Consider the following 20,220-nt stretch of genomic DNA (forward strand, 5'->3'; position numbering starts at 1 on the left):
GAGCTGACGCTAGCCCGACGCGGGTGCAACTGGAGGCGCGAGGAGCCAGGCCCAGAAGCATTGGGAGGAGCGCACCTGGGGCGCGCGGGCGGAGGAGGGCCGGGGAGGGACGCCGGCGGGACGGGGCGTAGGGCCGAGAGGAGGGGCCCAAGGAGGAACGGGGGGAGGGCCCTGTCTCACCCTAAACCCCTCCCCGTCCCGGACTAAACTCCTCCCCTCGGTCCGGCCCGCCCCTGGGCCCGGGCTGGAAGCCGGAAGCGAGCTAAGTGGAGCCGACTCGAAGTCCACCGCGGAAAAAGAAAGCCTCAGAGCGTTCGCTCGCTGCGTCCCCAGCCGGGGCCGAGCCCTCCGCGACGCCACCGGGGCCATGGGGGCCGCACGCAGCCAGCCGCCCGCTGTCCCGGGGCCCCCGCTGGGGCTGCTCCTGCTGCTCCTGGGCGTGCTGGCCCCGGGTGGCGCCTCCCTGCGACTCCTGGACCACCGGGCGCTGGTCTGCTCGCAGCCGGTGAGACTCGACGTGGGGAGCGGTCGCCGCCTGGATGCTGCCGGCGCGGGGCAAGGTCGCGGAGGGTCGGACGGCCGGGACTACGTGCCGGACTACGCGCCCGGGCTGGGGAGGCGGGGAGGCAGGAAGTCCGCGCCGCGGGCTCAGAGGGGCTCAGATACTTGGGCACAAATTTCGCGGCGCCTGGGGAGGACCCTGGGAGCGGTGGCAGTTGCGGTGTGGAATAGGGGGAGAGGGGGGTGGCACATCGCGCGCCTTGTGTTGCACAACCTGGCCCGCCGTCGTGGCTGGAGGCGGGAGTGACACCTCCGCCCGGGCCGCAGAGTTCGGGGAAGGAGGGCGCGGCGCCGGGCCAGGCCGGAGGGGCGGCCAGGGCTGGTAGAAAGGGGCTGTGGGGAAGGGGCCCGGGGAGAAGCCAGGACGGGTCTGGACCCAGCTCCACGCCGTGCGCCCCTCACATCCCCCGGCGGGGCACGGTCGGTCCTCGGGAGGCCCAACGCGCCCTCGGGAGCTTCCCTCAAGCCGTGCCCTTCATGCTGCCGACGGAGCTGGGCGAGCCCACGTCCTCCGTGCGGAAGGTGGAAGCCCTCACCCGCGGCCCCCAGAGGAACCCCGCTGTCGTAGAGCCACGCGGCGGCCTGCGGGGGCCGGAGCGCTGAGACGCGGCACCACGTTCCGGGGAGCGCTCCGCCGAGGGCGGCTGAGGGCCACCTCCCCAGAGGCGCGAAGCCCTGAGGATGGGAAGATGGTTCTTAAGACGGCGCCCTTCCCGCCTCTCCCACCCCCCACTACCACCACCTGGGTCTGGGAACCCGGTGAGCGCGCAGTGGGAGGGTCGAACGTTTGTAGCTGTCAAGTCGTAGCCCCGCTGTGCCCACAGGAAGTGACCCACCCACCTGCCAGGTAGTGGCCTTTCTGTGAGCCAGGACCAGCTTAAGGAAAAAAAAAAGAAAAAAGAGCAAAACCCTGTGCCCCTCCACAATATACTCTCCTCTTCCCCGCATCCTCAAGGGGATCTTTCCTCCCCTCCACCTCCACCGCTGACCCCAAGGAATAATGCTCAGTATCTGAGTCAGAGGATGTAAAACAAAGGGATATTTCTCTTTATCTAATTTTATGGAGGATTTACCGAAAGAGGGTGGAGGGTGAGTGACTGTTTCGCAGGAAAAAAAAAAAGGTGTTTTTATCGTGAATGATGTTGAGAAATGCCCTGTGACTTCCACTATTGGGCGAAGCAGGTCCTTCTGCCCTGCTGGTCCCTCCTGCCGGCTGTGTATGAAGCGTTCTGATATGGAGGGTTGGTGCGCCTGGGTTGACAGCCATTGGTCAGGTGCCTGCAGAGTACAGGGTGCCACACTGGGAACTGGAACTATAAATAAGTACTCTGGGGACCCTAATATCCAGAGACCTAACCCATCTAGGGGAGGAACAAGGCTTGAAGTTAGGGAACTGTCTAACAAAGCTACTTGCACAACTGGTAAATGTACAGAATTCCAGGAAAAAGAAAAATTGCTTCCATTTGGGGTGTCCCTCATGGAAAAGGCATTTGAGCAGCCCTGTCGGGATAGCAGGAGCATTCCAGGTGGTGGAAAGGGCCTGAGCCAAGGTCCTTAGGTGGGACAAGGTACGGTGTGTGGCCGCAATGGAGGGTCTGTGTAATAGGACAGTGAGAAAAGATGCCAGAAGCGGGGATGGGACTCCTCTGTGTGTGGCGTGGGAGCCAAGCTCTGACTTTCACTGCACAGTGAAGCAACTGCAAGTCAGGAGCAGAAGCACAGCCTGGCTCCAGGGAGGGCTGGAGAGAGACGCTTGCTGTTCATATTTGTCTGCAGTCTCTCGTTCTCTTTCTTCCTCTCACTGTTCTGTATACACCTGCCTCACAGACAGCTCTTCTCCAGAGATAGACAGCTCTCGGCTCCATTGACTAATTCTTTTAAAAAGAAAGAAAACACATCCTTCAAATTTCTCTCCCTCACTGGTGTTTTAGTGGATGCAATGTGATATAATGAGGGGAGGGAAGGCCACAGAGGTGGCCGGAGGACCTGGATTTGCAGGCAGCATCGCACTTACTGTCTCTGCAGTTGGGCTTTGAGGCTGCCTGGGCCTGGGTTCCCCCATTTCCACAAAGGCAGGACTGGGTGAGCCTTCTCAAAGTAAGTCCATGCCGCTTTCCAGAATGTGTCTGTCCAAAGCCCAGTTCGATTTAGCCCTCCCTAACTATCCTCAGACAGGGAGGAGGCTTCTGCACACCTGGCCTGTTCCTAGCTCAGTGCTGGAGCACAGGATGCCGGGGCTTGATACATATGTGTTGACTGAACAAAAGAATGCATGAATGAAGGAAAGAACGGTCAGCTCTGCTTAGAAAGTAGTGGCAAGCTGAGACCCACCATAGCACTGGTTCCAGATGCTTGGGGTTACCACCTCAAAACCCAGATGACTGATTTCCCCACAGAAATCATTACACGAGAAACCATCAATAATTGCACTTCCCTGAGCATTTCCTTTTGGTTAGCCGTTCTCCCTGCCTAGGCATCATGCAGGTTTCCCACGACCGCCAGCCTGGAGGGATGCCCATAGGAAAGACAGCAGCAACTTAAGAGTTGGTCAGGGTAAATGTTAACACGTAATTTCATAGACAGGTTGTATATTTCATTACAGAGTCTTTTTTCCTGAGCGTTCGCGGTTTTGACTTGTGGTTGTAGAACAACTGCTCAGTTTAACCCCTTTATCTTCTGCCTGCCAGAAGCCACTTTCATCGTGCCACTCTTCCAGAGTCTACAAAGTTGTGTTCTTTGTGCCAGGCACTGTGCCGGTGGTTCACAAGTAACCCTTCATCCCATGCTCACGACAGCTTACAAGGTTGGCAGGATGAACCTGCTTTTGAGAGGCTGGGTTATTGGCCCAAGGTCGCACAAGTAATGAGTGCTAAGGTGAGATTGAGAGCAGGCTATGCTTGTTAAGTTCAAAGCCCACTTTCTCTATCAGGCACTTGGTAGTGTTCACTGAGGCACAGAATTGAATGCAATCTTTCGTTTCTTCCTCTTAACCTTCACCTTGTGGGTAGAGAATAGTGGCCTATTGGAGGTGTCCCTTATTTATTTATTTATTTATTTGTTTGTTTATTTATTTATTTATATTTTGAGACAGAGTTTTGCTCTGTCACCCAGGCTGGAGTGCAGTGGTACGATCTCAGCTCACTGCAACCTCCGCCTCCTGAGTTCAAGCAATTCTTGTGCCTCAGACTCCCGAGTCACTGGGATTACAGGCGCCTGCCACCACACCCAGCTAATTTTTGTTTTTTGTTTTTTGGTTTTTTTTGACACAAAAAGTCACTGTCGCCCAGGCTAGAGTGCAGTGGCATGATATGGGCTTGCTGCAACATCCACCTCCCAGGTTTGAGCGATTCTTCTGCCTCAGCCTCCCAAGTAGCTGGGACTACAGGCGTGCACCATGGCGCCCAGCTAATTTTGGTTATTTTTAGTAGAGATGGGGTTTCACCATGTTGGCCAGGCTGATCTGGAACTCCTGACCTCAAGTGATCCGCCCGCCTCGGTCTCCCAAAGTTCTGGGATTACAGGTGTGAGCCACCGCACCCAGCCAATTTTTTTATTTTATTTATTTATTTTTTTGAGACAAGGTCTCATTCTGTCACCCAGATTGGAGTGCAGTGGCGCAATCTCAGCTCACGGCAACCTCCACTTTCCAGGCTCAAGCGATTCTCCTGCCTCAACCTCGCAAGTAGCTGGGATTACAGGTGTGCACCACCACGCCCAGCTAATTTTTATATTTTTAGTAGAGTCGGGGTTTCACCACGTTGGCCAGGCTGGTCTCGAATTCCTGACCTCAAATGATCCACCCGCCTCGGTCTCCCAAAGTGCTGGGATTACAAGCATTAGCCAATGTGCCTGGCCAATTTTTTTATTTTTTTAGTAGAGACAGAGTTTCACCAGGTTGGCCAGACTGGTCTTGAACTCTTTATCTGCCCACCTCGGCCTCCCAAAATGTTGGGATTACAGGTGTGAGTAACCGCACCTGGCCCCTTTTGTTATTTAGAGAGACAAGACAGCAGTGATTAAGATCATGTATTCTGGAGCAAAACTTCGTCATGAGAATGCCAGTTCTGTGGGACCTTGGGCCACTTACCCAACCTCCCTGGGTCTTAGTTTTTTCATCAGTACAACTGGGATAAGGGTGCTTAGCTCATAGGATTGTTGTCAAGATCAAATGAGATATATGTACAAAGTGCTCAGCATGATGCCTGGCACAAAAGAGGAGCTCAATAAACATCAGCTGCTGTCACCTTCATTGTCATGACAATCCCCTCTCTGATTTCTGCAAGATGCCTCATGTAATGCTATTCACAAGCAGGTAGCTCATAGATAATATTCTGATTCTGCCATTTTTAAAGAATGGGCAGTGGCCCCACGCCTGTAATCCTAGCATTTTGGGAGGCTGAGGCAGGGGAATCACTTAAGCCCAGGAGTTCAAGACCAGTCTGGGCAACATGGCAAAACCCTGTCTCTACAAAAAATACAAAAATTAGCCAGGTTTGGTGGCGCATGCCTCTAGTCAGAGCTACTGAGGAGGCCAAAGTGGGAGGATCTCTTGAGCCCAAGAGGTCAACACTGCACTGAGCCCTGAGCATGCCGCTGCATGCTGCATAGCTCACAGAGACCCTGTCTCAAAAAAAAAAAAAAAAAAAAGAATGAGGGGTTTGAAATTAGGGATGACTATTGGAGAGGAATTTGTTGGACAAGACAAGATATGTCTTAGTAATATCCTAAGAAGATCCCGAACACTTTTTTTTTTTTTTGCTTTATTTAAAATGTTATGTAATTCTATAAATTTTTTTTTTTTCTTAGAGATGGAGTCTCGCTCTGTCACCCAGGCTGGAGTGCAGGGGCACAATCTCTGCTCACTGCAGCCTCCGCCTCCCGGGTTCTAGCAACTCTCCTGTCTCAGCCTCCCGAGTAGCTGGGACTACAGGCACACGCCGCCATGCCTGGCTAATTTTTTGTATTTTAGTAGAGACGGGGTTTCACCGTTGTTGGCCAGGCCAGTCTCGAACTCCTGAGCTCAGGCAATCCACCTGCCTCGGCCTTCCAAAGTGCTAGGATTACAGGCGTGAGCCATGAAATTAAATTATAAGGAAAAAAATGTCTACTCTTTCTTCCACTCAACAAATTAATGTTTTCATTCATTTATCTTATTTTTCAGCCCTTTCATTTGTTTGGCATTACATCATAGATAAACTTCTATCTTTTAATTAATTTTTGTCAAGTTATGTATGGCGATCCTCCTTTAAAAATGGTACTAAGATGTTTAAAACAAAAAACAGCAGATCCCTGCACCACCCCTAAACCTGCTCCCCAAATATGATTCCTTCAGTTAATTCTTCTGAGATATACCTCCATATTTCTAAACATGCTTATACTATTAATTCATGATGTGTTAATTTTAGATATTATCTATTGACTTCTAATAGATGAAAATTACATTATCTTTCTGCCACCACTTTCCCTGTTTTTTATTATAGTTAAATCATAATTTTAGTTAAATTAATAGTAAGCATTTTTATTATTATAACAATTAAGTAATCTTCACTGCTGAGGCAAGTAAGTGTACTTTGATTCTATATTTTTTCTGGTACAATTCTCCTCCCCTCCTGCCCCAGAGATAATAATTGCTTTAATTCTCCACTTGCATAATGTTTCATGTAACTAGTCTTAGTTTTGTTCTATCAGACTTGTCATATCATTTCCCTCCAAATCATCAGATAGTCCATCAGTTCCATCCCCCCATTTCCCCAGAGAACTTCCTCCTAGAGCACTCTGTTCTCCAGCCCCGACAAGGGCTGTGCTCTCTAGACCTGTGGCACAACAGGTCTGGACCAGAACAGACATCCTGTCATGGTCAAATCTCCCATGTCCTGGATCCTGTGTCTTATTCCGCAGGGGTTACTCCCTCATTTTGCTGGAGAATATCATCCTGTAATTTCCTAAGAATATGTATGAGGGATGGATATAGACATATATATCAGGAACATATATGTTAAGTCTTTTCATGTCAAAATATCTTTATTCTACCCTCATACCTTTTTCTGATAATTTGGCTGGGTGTGAAAATTCTGTGTTAAAGATAATTTTCCCTCAGAATTGTGAAAGTATTGCTTTACTGCCTTCTAGCAAACAGTACAGATGCTAAGAAAGTCAATGTTATCGGCCAGGCGCGGTGGCTAACGCCTGTAATCCCAGCACTTTGGGAGGCCGAGGCGGGCGGATCACGAGGTCAGGAGATTGAGACCATCCTGTCTAACACAGTGAAACCCCGCTTCTACTAAAAATACAAAAAAAATTAGCCAGGCGTGGTGGTGGTGCCTGTAGTCCCAGCTACTTGGGAGGCTGAGGCAGAAGAATGCGGGGACCCCGGGAGGCGGAGCTTGCAGTGAGCTGAGATCGTGCCACTGCACTCCAGCCTGGGTGACGGAGCGAGACTCTGTCTCAAAAAAAAAAAAAGAAAGAAAATGTTATTATGTTTCTTATCTGTTTTTATGACACTTATTTTTTTCCCTCTGGAAACTTTTAGGATCTTCTTTTTATTCCTGATATTACAACAGTTTCAAGATTTGGGGCCCTGGTCCGCTTCTTCGTTGTTGTTTTTGTGCAGGCCATTTAGTAACCTTTTTAATTTGGCAACGTGATACTGTGAAATATGTATTTGGTCTTCAACCCCTTTTTCTGGCATAGAACTCCTAAAATCCTTAGAATCTCCAAAATTGTATCTTTTATATACTAATGATTCACTGGTGGCTGGCAGCCTCTAGGCAGCTTCGAGATGGGGGTTGATCCAGGGAAGGACCAAGGTAGGATTAGAGGACTGGGACGTTTAGCCCTTCCCCTTTACCCCTCACATCTGGGAAGGGGAGAGGGAACTGAAGGCCCCCTGAAGTTGCAATGGCCAGTGGTTTAATCAATCATGCTCACATGAAGCCTCCATAAAAACTCAAAAGAAGGGGGTTCAGAGAGCTTCCAGGTAGTGGAACATGTGGAGGTTCCTGGAGGGTGGTACACCTGAGGAGGGCATGGAAGCTTTGTACTCCTTCCCCTATACCTCACCTTTTCTTCTGTATTATTTGTGATATCCTTAAAATAAACTGGGAAATGTGTTTCCCGGAGTTCTGTGAGCAGCTTTAGCAAATTAATTGAACTGAAAGAGAGGAGCATGAGAATCTCACATTGAACCCGGTTGGTCTTAGAAGTTCTGGAGGCCCAGACTTACCAGGTGTCTAGGGGGTGGGCGGTCTTGGGGACTGAGCACTCAACCTGTGGGATCTGATGCTATCTCCAAATAGTGTCAGAATTAAATTGGTGGATACCCAGCTGGTGTCTGCTGCAGAATTAATTGCTTGCTTGGTGGTGGGAAGAAACCACCCCCCCAATATGTAGTCACCGAAGTCTTCTGTGACTTCTGTTGATTGTTGTGGTGATGTGAGGGCAGAGGAAAAATACAGCTTGAGTTTTTCCACACTCTCAGGCAATATGTGTCCTTCGCTTCCAGAATATTTTCTTTCTTTCTTTCCTTTTTTAAAAAATAATTTCTTCCTTCTGTTTTTTCATTAATCAACTTCTAGAAATCTAGTCAATCATATTTATTTCCTAAATTGAATCTCTAATAATCATATATTTTTTCCTATTTGTACTTTCAGAGAAATGTCCTCAATTTCATAGACTAACCCTTCTGTTGAATTTTTATTTAGTAGAACTTCTTCTATTGAGTTTCAAGGTTCAGTTTTCATTCTCTGCCTGCTCATTTGTCCACGGTGTCCTGCCCCTGTCTTACAGATGCAGTGTTGTATCTCTTCGGGCCTATAATAATTTTACTTGTTTGTTTTAATCGTGTTAACAGCATTGTTTTTTTTTTTCCTTCCAGGAGCATTTTTTAATTGTTTTGATCTATTTTTCATACAGAACACCTATCTCAAATATCTGGTACTCTTTGACTGTCTGAGAATATTTTAAGAATGAAGTCCTAAAAGCTGATTAAATGCTCTGTGTAGTTAAGGTTTATTGAACATTGGACTTTACTGTATAGGAGGTCAGGCTGATGGTGAACCTGGCCTGTTGGGTGACCTCCACATGCTGAAATCTGGAGGTCTTTTCTTTGGGCCTGGCTGCCAGCATTCTGAGATCAGAGCAGGGAAAGAGAGGATAAGGTTCCCAACACTCCATGTGTAGACCTTCACTTAATTCTCCCTGCCCTTAAGCCCTGAGGGTTATAAGGTTCTGAGGGGCCCCTGGCCTCCTTATCAGTAACTCCCTTTTGTAGCATTCAGACAGAAGTTCCTCCACTCAGCACAAGCCAGCTGCCTACTCTGCTGCCACTTGGACAGTTATTTATTTATTCATTCATTTGTTCATTTTTGAGGTTTTATAATTTTATTTGACATCAACAGTTTGTTCTCATCCACAATGTCTGACTGTCAATTTCTGAAAGTGGTAATGGGTACACAGGTAACCAAAGTATAGAGCTTGTTTGGTGAATCTTCATCCTCATGCTTTCTGGATAGCTGCACATGGATACAGTATGGAATGTTCTTTATTCCTTTGGCCCAGACAGCTTTGTTGAGCCTGCTGTTAGCAAATCTGGAGTCCCCATCTCCTTCATGGCAAAGTTCTGGGACTTTTTGAGTGACCAAGGGGCACACTGCTTGACGTCTCCTCCATGGGTGTGCTTGTGAATGCTGATGGCATATTCTGGTGTCACTACCTCGTTGGTGGCAGGTGACAGAATAGCATTTTATTTTATTTTATGTTGTAATGTGATGTTGTGTTGTGTTATGTTATTTTAGTTAGAGTCTCGCTCTGTCGCCCAGGATAGAGTACAGTGGCACAGTCTTGGCTCACTGAAGCCTCTGCCTTCCAGGTTCAAGCAAGTCTCCCACCTCAGCCTCTCAAATAGCTGGGACTACAGGCACATGCCACCACACCCAGCTAATTTTTGTATTTTTAGTAGAGACAGGGTTTCACTATCTCTCGGCCAGGCTGGTCTTGAACTCCTGACTTCAGGTGATCCACCTACCTCAGCCTCCCAAAAGTGCTGGGATTACAGGCATGAGCCACTGCACCCGGCCAACACCCTTCTTTACAGGAGCTATGCTGGTGGGGCCAAGTTGGAAAGGACTTTTAAAATTTTGTTCATATCTCTTGTCCACTGAGTTTGGCTCTTTGGTCCTTGAGAATTTACAAAAAAAAAATGTTCTTTCCTATAATTGTTGTATTGTTTGGAGAGAGGGAGAAAATATGTGTATATGGTCAATGCGCTGTTACCTGTAATAGAATTGTTATTCTGTATTTCACTTATATGTATATTTTTCAGTTTTGATTAAATCTTTTTTCCCCTTATCTTCCCTCATGCCATCTCCTCTGCTTCTGTCCCCTTTGCCCCCAGCAAACTGTGTTAACACCCATTAACATGTTTCTATTCTCATTTAGTCATACTCATATATATATATTCAGGGAGATCTTTTTCATGACTTATTTCCATAGAAATTGGGATCATACTATAAAAAGTTATTTGCAACTTATTTTCCTCTGTCATCAACACATTCCAGCCATCTGCAGGTCAACAGATGTCTATGCAACTAATTCTCATTCTCTTTAATATTTGCATAATATTCCATAGTAGATAGCAATCTATTCAACCATTTCTTGTTTGATAGACATTTAGATTTAACTAGATCTCACCTTAATTCAGCCATTCTCTATTGATGAGCATTCAGTACCACAGAAAAAGAGGGAAAGCTGTCCATTTTTTTTTAAAGCTAGTATAAGCTTAATTCTAAAACTTAACAAATCTTATACAAAAAGAAAAACTATGGACCAGTCTCATTTATGAACATAAATCCATGCAATTCTAAATAAAATATTAGCAAGTATAATCTAGCAGAATATCAAAAGAACAATGCACCATAACCTAGTGGTGCATTAACAAACCTTGTTTGTTAGTTGGTGCTGGAGAGGTATATGACAAGGTTCAGAGCTGTTTTGAATGAAAACTATAAACCTAATAGTAACCGAAGGAAAAGACTTATCTGCAACCACAACTATCAGAAACCAAGACCAAAAACAGTATTCCATAGGGCATACCAAACTATTTCCTCCATCTCAGGAATGAGAGGAGGACACCTGCCTGCACCACTGGGAATCAACTGACTGTGTTGTCAAACCCTTCCACCTTCCTCGTGGTCTTCATGAAGACAAGAGCTTTTCATCATGGGCATCATCCTGCAGTGTTTTTGAGTAGCTCCCAGTGGCTAGTAGGAAGTTACTCCAAATGATGTATCTGTTTGCCTTCTCTAGAAGGTGAAAGAACCACTTTTTTTATCCTCCACATCCTAGGAATTTTAAGGGAGAGGAGAAATGAGAGGACTCAGGGGAGTTAATCTTCTCGCCATTTAGGGAAGAGTGACATTTATTAGTGTGAGCCTAGGCAGCCAGATGGATTTTGTTGGGAACATGTGCGGAGCCCCGTAGTGGGGTGGTGGTGCTAGCTCGGGACCTATAGGGGAGAATTCAGGAGCTGAACAGGGCGAGGAGCACTTATGAACTAGGGTCCCAGAGAAGGAGGATCCAGGTGATGTAGCACCTAGTCAATCCTAGGTGCGTGCAGATGTCATCCTGTGTGTGACCACTCTGTAAATGAACCCTGGTGGCATGGGGTCTTCTCCTCTGCTTAGCCCTACCTCTCTGCTCCCTCTCAAGAAAGAGGAGGGTGTCAGCCCCGGCACCCTACTCATACCAGTCACTTTGTTGGCCTTGAGATTGTGTTTCTGGTCTGCCTCGGCATCTGACTTTCCAGCCCGGGATGCGTTTGGTCTGTTTTGCCAGTTAGAGAACTGGAGACACCTGAGCCTGAGCTCCTTCCTAATGGTTACATTTCCCTGGTAGCGTTTGTCACTAGGGCTTCTAAATTTGGCCATCAGGATTTCCTCAGGGTTGGAAGGTTAACACATACTGCCCAAGAGGGAGGCAATATAATGTAATATGGGTGCCTCAGCTTCCTCATCTGCAAAATGGGCTGAGGATAATACCTCGTCACGATCACCCGGAACAGGGCCTGGCATACTTTCCCTAGAGAATTTGTAGGGACTTAGTGAATGTTCCCCAACAGATCTGTCACAGAAACTGTAAATATTGCCCCTCACCCCTTCTGCAGCTCTTGCAGCAGTGTTATCCAGGAAGGTTGGAAACCTCAGGAGATGAAGGGGCCCTTTTCTCAGGGCACTCCGAGAGAACCCTCTCAGTGTCTTTTAAAGTTGTCAAGGTCTCAGCTCATAGCAGTTCCTCATAAAATACCATTCCCGTGCCGGGCACGGTGGCTCACGCCTGTAATCCCAGCACTTTGGGAGGCCAAAGCGGGCGGATCACGAGGTCAGGAGATCAAGACCATCCTGGCTAACACGGTGAAACCCCATCTCTACTAAAAACACAAAAAAGTAGCCGGGCGTGGTGGCGGGCGCCTGTAGTCCCAGCTACTCGGGAGGCTGAGGCAGGAGAATGGCGTGAACCCGGGAGGCGGAGCTCGTAGTGAGCCGAGATCACGCCACTGCACTCCAGCCTGGGCGACGGAGCAAGACTCAATCTCAAAAAAAAAAAAAAAAAAAAACCACCATTCCCTTTGCCATCCACTGGACTGACTCACTCATCCTATTCCCCAAAAAGTGAGAAGGGCGGGCTGTGTAGATGGTATTCCTGAGAATGAGCCAGTGGAGAGCATCTGGCCCTGGCCTGTGAATTCAAGCCCTTTCCCAGCTGTAATAACCACCCTCTTTTTTCCACAGGGGCTAAACTGCACGGTCAAGAATAGTAAGTCATCTTTTTCTGTTCTTCTTGTTGCCTTGTTAATCAAATAGCCTGGTGCCAACTTCTGACAGAAGTCCTGCCACACCACTCCAGGTTCAGGCTGTGAGCTACAGCCATCCGCAGGAGGGTTCCCGGAGAATTGTGGATGCTTGCACCTGCGCTTCCTATCGAGAACATTCATTATGCAAAAGTCAGGAAAGGAGAAACAGAACTGTCATTTGGATTGTGAAAGTATTCTCTGGGGTGCTGCCCTACTGTATCTATAATATAATTTGATTTGCCACAGCTTGTCACCGTAAAGTGAGAGACATCTGTGCTGTTGATTTTGTTTTGTTTTAATTCAAAGAGGAGGCACATATTCAAGTGTCTGAGCCAATTAGAGACCCCGACATATAAAAATAAAGCAACTCTTATTACAACCACATCCCTCCTGTGCCCTTATTCCCAATCACAACTTCATCTCAAAATCAACTTGTGTACTTTGTCTTCCCTTCTAAAATTCCCTTTAGACTTGAGAGATTTGCAGTGACCCCAGTAAACATCAGAAAAGAGGTAGCAGGGCAGTAAAGCTGAGGATGCGGCCAAGGGCCACAGGCTGGAAGGCCGCGGGCCCCTGAGCTGTTTGCTGTCTAGTTGTCTGTACCTGCTGCTGGGGCAGCTCGGGCTCTCGGCTATAAGTCTCTGAATGTTGCTTTTCCCTGGCTGCCAGGTACCTGCCTGGATGACAGCTGGATTCACCCTCGAAACCTGACCCCCTCCTCCCCAAAGGACCTGCAGATCCAGCTGCACTTTGCCCACACCCAGCAAGGAGACCTATTCCCCGTGGCTCACATCGAATGGACGCTGCAGACAGACGGTGAGTGGGCCTGCCAGCAGGGTCCTGGGGGATTCTCCCCGCCTCCAAGTGGCTCTCTCGGTCAGGCTCAGGATTGGGCTCCCAGTCCCGTGCTCAGACATGGGGGTTCACAATCAGTGCTATAAGGATCCACCATTTCATGCAGTTCATACTTGTTCAGCATTTTAGATATTAACCCGCAGTGATACCTGCTCATCACACCATTCTTCATGAAAGGACTTCCTTCAACCTAACATTTTTAGCACCCTGAGGAAACAAAAAGGCAAGCAGTTAATTTTGTGAGTGCAGTACCAAAAGTGAAGTGGAAAATGGCAACACCTTTGTCAACCTGTTCCCTGAATTTAGGGGCCAGCACTTTTAAAACGTCCCCCGAGCCTATTCAGGAATAGAGAGTTTATGTAACAGAATTGGGACAAGTGGGGCTTATGAGCACTAGTCCCAGATTTGTGAACGGGGCATGGGGGAAGTTCTTTTTGGAAGTCCCCGCCCTCAGTGCTCCTGCTGACAGCCACAACCTCGTGAGGATGGTGGGGATGGCTGTGTTTGACACCCATGCTAGATTGTGAAAGCCCTCACCACAAGTTTGCAAAGCCTTTACTTCTAGCCCAGTGTAAAGTGTCATTTTTCCTTGCCCGGCTGGGAGATAACTGTCTGCAAGGCGGTAGGCTGAGGCCAGAGAGCGAACTGAAAGGAACTGGATGTGGAGAGTTGGGTAAGACAGGGCAGATTTTCTTTTAGGAGTGAACAACCACAACCGATAGGGAAGTGACACACCCAGCACAGGAGTGAACAACCGCAACCGATAGGGAAGTGACACACCCAGCACTTGTCTTGGCTGATCTGCATCTGTTTGTCTCCTCTTCTCCCTCTCCTTCAGCCAGCATCCTGTACCTTGAGGGTGCAGAGTTATCTGTCCTGCAGCTGAACACCAATGAACGTTTGTGCGTCAAGTTTGAGTTTCTGTCCAAACTGAGGCATCACCACAGGAGGGTAAGAATACAGCTCCTGAGTGGATTATGTTCCACTGATGACACCAGTACAGACTTCTTGTCCCCAAATTCAGACCCTGATTTAGAGTAGGGAAGACCCAGAGGTGCTGAGGGAGTCTGTAGAATTCAGAATGGCAGCCTGAGATGGGCAGAAGTCAAAAGAGAAGTGGTGTGGCCACCGTGAGCAATAGTGAGGGACAGAGCGTATTTTTGAAAGCGTCCCTCACATACTCACCCCTGCTTTTTCTTCCCACTTTACCTAGCTATTTGTTCTGAAAGGAAGTTGAATTGGAAGACAACTTCCACAGCCCTACCTCCTGCCATCTTTGTGTAACTTTGTGTAACATCTTTTACATGTAACTTGGATTAAGCTGGGGCCTACCTTCAGGAAGAAAAACTGCCCAGACCAAAGAACTGCTGTAGGTGGGCAAATGAGCACTACAACAGTTTAGTCTCATTTTGCTGCTCACAGCTAAATGGTGAAATGTTGATTCTTGTTTAATTTGTTTAAAGCAGTGGGTCTCAAAGTGTGGTCCGTAGACCAGAAGCCTCAGCCTCACCTGGGAACTTGGTAGAGATGTGTGGCCCCACCCCAGACTTCCCAGGCCAGAAACTTTTAGGGCGGGGTCCAGCAACTGGTGCTTAACCCTCAAGTAATCACGATGCAAGCCTTAGTTTGAAGACTACTGGTTTAAATCTGCAAATGGCCACTTGAAAACAAGTTAGATCTCCCACAAACTCAAGCAGCAAAGGCAGAACCCCTCTCCGATGTTAAATTAGGACCCCCAAACTTGACTGCTATGTGAATGGTGAGAACCAGATTCCTCCATCCACTTAGAAGCAAAGGACCCCTGGCCCTTTCACCAGGGTAACTAGAATGGGGGTTGGAGTCGATATCTGTAATCTCTACCACCCAGAAAATAGCTTAGCACAAATTCAAATATCATTGCAACTAAGGTGCCTGCTGACCCAGTGTGAGTGGGGGTCTCTAGCTTGTCCTCTGCACCTTTTTACTCCATAATGGTCTCAAGAGATCCCTGGCTTTCCCATTTGAGGAGGAAGAATCATTTGACAAATAGTTTTTACCTGCCTCACATGTGCCAGATCTCCATAGCCCTAAGTCCTCTGGCTCCGCTCCCTCATACCCATTGTCCTAGAATTTGAGAGGGCAGGTGGGAGGGGTGGGACTACTTCCACTTTTCCCAAATTCTTTTGCCTTATTTACTATCTACTGATGAGGCCATATCCAGGTTTAAAAAAAAAAAAAAAAAAAAGCAGAAAGGACCAGAGGAAACAAAAAACAAAGATACTGATTTCCCTGACCTTGGATTTTGTTGTGGTTGTTGCCTTGTTCTTATTTTTGGCTGAATATTTGGGAGTGGGTGGGAATGGGGGTCTTTGGGCATAGATGGGTGACAGAGGTGTGTGTAATCCATCCACCTTTCCTTCCTCCCTTCTCTTCAGTGGCGTTTTACCTTCAGCCACTTTGTGGTCGACCCTGACCAGGAATATGAGGTGACTGTTCACCACCTGCCCAAGCCCATCCCTGATGGGGACCCAAACCACCAGTCCAAGAACTTCCTCGTGCCTGGTAAGAGCACCCTCCCAAGGCATTCCCTCCCCATTGGCCTCTGTGAGAAGGAAGCACCAGGTGGCACAGATGCCAGCCTCCCTGCTCAGCAAGACAGTGGCTGGCATTGCCCGCACCTGGGACCCACAGAACAAACAGAGGCCAGGACTGGGAGTGCTTTGGTGTGTGCTGCAGCCTCCATTCCCTGAGGCAGACCCCATTCTCTGTTGGCACAACAGTGGACAGTGGCCCAAGATCCCAGGAGTTTTATGGGAACCAGAGTACCTCCCTCTATCTAGAGAAGCACCCACCCTGCCCAAAAAATATCATAAAGGCAAGCCACAAGCCACTGGTGGAGAAGTGGCAGCCTCTGCCCCCAGCCTGGTCCCAGCCTTCATGGCTTGCTCTTCTCGAGACTTCCACCTCACATTCTGCCTACATCATCCAACACTCATCCCATGCATGGCGCTCTCCTCCCTGTGCCTATCCACGCTGCCTGTGATTACCGCCAGGCTTTTCTTCTCAGGCATCCTTTGATGTACGTGTACCTTCTACTTCTCTGTCCTCCCCAGAAGCTCAGGTATTACCTACATTTCTCTTTTTGTTTTTAATGGAGATAGGGTCTTGCTTTGTCACCCAGGCTATAGTGCAATTTTGCTATCCTAGCTCACTGCAGCCTTGAACTCCTGGGCTCAAGCGATTCTCCTGCCTCAGTCTCCCTACAATTCTCTGTCCATAGCCAGCTATGTCAGGAAGCCCACTTGAGAACAAAGCCTGGGTCTTCTGCCCATTTGTATAATCTCCAGAACCTCATGAATTGCCTTGCATATAGTAGGCTGGTCAAGAAATGCTTGTTAAAGGATGGTGTTGACCTTCTTCATCCTTGGACCACCCTGCACACATGCGTGCACACACACTCTCTGCTTACCCTGCTTTATGTCACCGCATGTGGCTCATCACTCCCTGACTGGTACTGCATGCTATGCGTTTGCTTTTATTGGTCTCTTCTACTGGATTACAATCTCCAGGGGCAGGGCTTTGTCTTGTTTACCACTGTACCTCCAGTGCCAAGAACAGGGCCTGGTGCATAGTTGGTGCTCAATAAGTATTTGTTGAAGGAGTGAATCTCCTCAGTTCTCGCTTCTGTTTCTAAAGTTGACTGACTCAGTCCCTGTCCCTCCATGGTGATTCACACCTGTCACATGTCTTCTCAGCCTGTGCAAAAGACAGGGGCAGCCGGGGACAAGAAGCTGTGGGTGGGCAGAGAAGGAACTGGAGGGGACCAAGATTGCTTGGTCACCCACAGCAAGCTCAGGAGGAGTGCGCTTGAATCGGGAGGGTTCCCTGAGAGATGAGGATCAGACAAGCAGGCTGGCACCCATGCCAAGGTGGGTCCAGCCCTGGAGCTCACTCTGAAGGGGCCACCTGTGGACAGGCTCCCAGTGGGGAAAAGATTGTTGTTCCTGGTGTCAGGAGTCTGGAAGAACAGATTTCCTAAGGTAGAGGCTTAATGAGTTTCCTTTTTTCTGGGTCAACAGACTGTGAGCACACCAGGATGAAGGTAACCACACCATGCATGAGCTCAGGTAATGGCTGGCCCGGGAGAGCTTTATTTGGATGCACACACATGCACATGTGCGTGCCCCTCCTCACCCCCAGCCTGCGTGTGTGACCTTGGCAGGCAGCCTGTGGGACCCCAACATCACTGTGGAGACCCTGGAGGCCCACCAGCTGCGTGTGAGCTTCACCCTGTGGAACGAATCTACCCATTACCAGATCCTGCTGACCAGTTTTCCGCACATGGAGAACCACAGCTGCTTTCAGCACATGTACCACATACCTGCGGTAACTCTGCTATTTTTGACCCCTCCTAGCATAGCTCAGGACCACCCCTCCTAGCATAGCTCAGGACCACCCCTCCAAGCCCCGAGTCTCTTCTCTGCTGGTCTGACAGAACTGTGTTGCTAGAAGCTCGGGACTCAGGGCTGTGCTTAGTCCATAGTGATCATGACGCCTTGCCCTTTTTCTTCCCCAGTGATCTTCTGCTTGATAGAAAGGCAGTTGACTGTGTCCTGCCCATGACTCAGTCCTTTTTGTTCTTTCCTCCCCCACATGCTCCCTTGTTCTCTTTTTGTTTTGCTTTGTTTATTACAAAAAGGATTTGAGGATTTAAAAAAAAGAAATGTGGAAATAGAGACAAAGGGGAACTAAAGATAAGGAAATAAGGCCAGGCGCGGTGGCTCCCACCTGTAATCCCAATACTTTGGGAGGCCAAGGCAGGAGAATGGCTTGAAGTTGGAGTTCGAGACTGCAGTAAGCCATGATGGCACCACTGCACCCAATCTGGGGGACAGAGCGAGACCCTGTCTCTAAAAAAGAAAATAAAAATTAAAAAATAAAGTAAATTAATGACATAAAATAGGCCAGGCACAGTGGTTCCTGCCTATAATCCCAGCACTTTGGGAGGCCAAGGCCGGTGGATCACTTGAGGTCAGGAGTTCGAGACCAGCCTGACCAACATGATGAAACCCCATCTCTACTGAAAGTACAAAAATTAGCCAGGTGTGCTGGCACACGCCTGTAATCCCAGCTACTTGGGAAACTGAGGCAGAAGAATCACTTGAACCCGGGAGGCAGAGGTTGTAGTGAGCTGAGATTGTGCCCCTGCACTCCAGCCTGGGTGACAGAGTGACATTCCATCTCTAAAAAAAAGAAATAAAGGCAATACAATGAAGCCAGCTCAGTGCAGGAAACGTGTGCTGTGTGGTTCTGTACAACTGGTGTTCATGAACACAGATTTGTTGCCCCAATTCCCAGCAGCCAAAGCAAAGAGAGACTTAGCAGTTACTACACGTACTTAAGAATTTACAACAAACCAGCTTCCATGCAAAAATGGAGTTTTTTTCTGGAATAGAAACCTGAAAAGCATTTCTCCCATGGCCTTCCTAAGGGGTGCCCTAGACAGCCTCTCCATGGCAGTGCCACAGTGTGTTCTTACCCAACTAGCTTTACCCATCCTCGCCTCTCTCCTCAGCCCAGACCAGAGGAGTTCCACCAGCGATCCAACGTCACACTCACTCTACGCAACCTTAAAGGGTGCTGCCGCCACCAAGTGCAGGTGGGTGAGTGTGGTGTAGACAGGTGCAGGGAGCAAAACAGATGGCAAGTATAGAGTGGGCAGGAGTGAGGAGTGTGCACAGGTGGAGAGTGTGGTGTGGACGGGAGTGGGGAGCGTGCACAGGTGGAGAGTGTGGTGTGGACGGGAGTGGGGAGTGTGCACAGGTGGAGAGTGTGGTGTGAACGGGAGTGGGGAGCGTGCACAGTCTGGTATTCTTGCTGGTGGACAGGGGAAAGCTTGTGCTCTCTGTGGCACCAAGCACCACTGTCGGTCAGGATTCCTTGCCTGGTAAGGCACTGCCCCTGCCTTTCTCCTGTCTGGTTCTCCCACCCTCACCTGGGCAGGGGTCCTCTGACCCGCCCTTGCTGGAGGGAGATGATGGCCACCTGGAGATGGTGGTGTAGCCAGCCAGGATCCCCTCCTCTCATTGCCTCTGCTGGCTGGAAGGCATGGGCGCTCTACAGTTCTGGAGCCCTTTTCCTGCCCTCTCTGCCCGCAGATCCAGCCCTTCTTCAGCAGCTGCCTCAATGACTGCCTCAGACACTCCGCGACTGTTTCCTGCCCAGAAATGCCAGACACTCCAGGTAGGGGACATGCGGCTGTCCTAGGCCATACTGGGAGAACAAGTGGCTGAAGGCCCCCAGCCTGTGCTGCGTCCTCACCTGGTTCTGAGGGGTGGTTAGGAAGGAGAGTTTAGTTTAACTTGGAGTCCTTCAGGCCTGAAGTGTGGACTGGGGCTTTAGTGTCCCTCCCCGGGGCTGGACTCCTGGCTGTCTTTCATTAGCTATGTAGCCTTAGGCAAAATACTTAATCTTTTTGATCCTCAACTTTCTTGACTGGAAAGTGGGGTGGTTTTTATCCTAGAGCCCTAGTTCTGCGCCACACACTGAGTGCGGTGCTCCACCATGCCGTCCATTTTTTTATCCTCGCTCATTGTGAGTCACGGTACTATGAAGTAGAGGATTCCCCCCACCCCAAGCCCCAGATTCATGGATAAGGAAACTGAGGCACAGAGATGTTGAATAACTTGTCCAAGATCACACAGCAGGGACGCTGTTTTCAAAAGTCGCATGCCCTAATGGACGGGAGGCTGCGGCCACATGCTCACCAGAAGGCACAGACATGGAGCCGGGCTGGAAAGAGAACCCAGCCTCCCAAGGAGGAGGCAAGGTGTCTCTTCTTAGACCAGCAACTCAAGTGTCTCTTGTAGATGGTTTCATTAAGTTCAACCTGGATCTAGAGTGCCTGATGCAGGGCCAACATCAGTAAAGCCCTCAAGGGACGTCAGTTGTGTTTTTTGTGATGACTGGGAAGGGTTAAG

General features: G+C 48.9%; 1 protein-coding gene across 1 annotated transcript in view; it reads left to right on the forward strand.

Moving 5' to 3' along the window:
• The first annotated feature begins 256 nt into the window (after positions 1-256).
• The window catches only part of IL17RA (interleukin 17 receptor A), a 30,061-nt gene continuing 10,097 nt past the window's right edge, over positions 257-20,220 (forward strand). Inside the window, exons 1-9 of the mRNA XM_032138377.2 lie at positions 257-505; positions 12,345-12,369; positions 13,076-13,222; positions 14,100-14,212; positions 15,676-15,802; positions 17,320-17,367; positions 17,463-17,626; positions 18,816-18,899; positions 19,399-19,483. Of these exons, the coding sequence (XP_031994268.1) occupies positions 368-505; positions 12,345-12,369; positions 13,076-13,222; positions 14,100-14,212; positions 15,676-15,802; positions 17,320-17,367; positions 17,463-17,626; positions 18,816-18,899; positions 19,399-19,483 (931 nt within the window). The 5' untranslated portion in view covers positions 257-367. The remainder of the gene's footprint in view (positions 506-12,344; positions 12,370-13,075; positions 13,223-14,099; positions 14,213-15,675; positions 15,803-17,319; positions 17,368-17,462; positions 17,627-18,815; positions 18,900-19,398; positions 19,484-20,220) is intronic.

Source organism: Hylobates moloch, unplaced genomic scaffold (genome assembly GCF_009828535.3).
Source record: "Hylobates moloch isolate HMO894 unplaced genomic scaffold, HMol_V3 SCAFFOLD_19, whole genome shotgun sequence".
In the NCBI taxonomy this organism is placed as follows: domain Eukaryota; kingdom Metazoa; phylum Chordata; class Mammalia; order Primates; family Hylobatidae; genus Hylobates; species Hylobates moloch.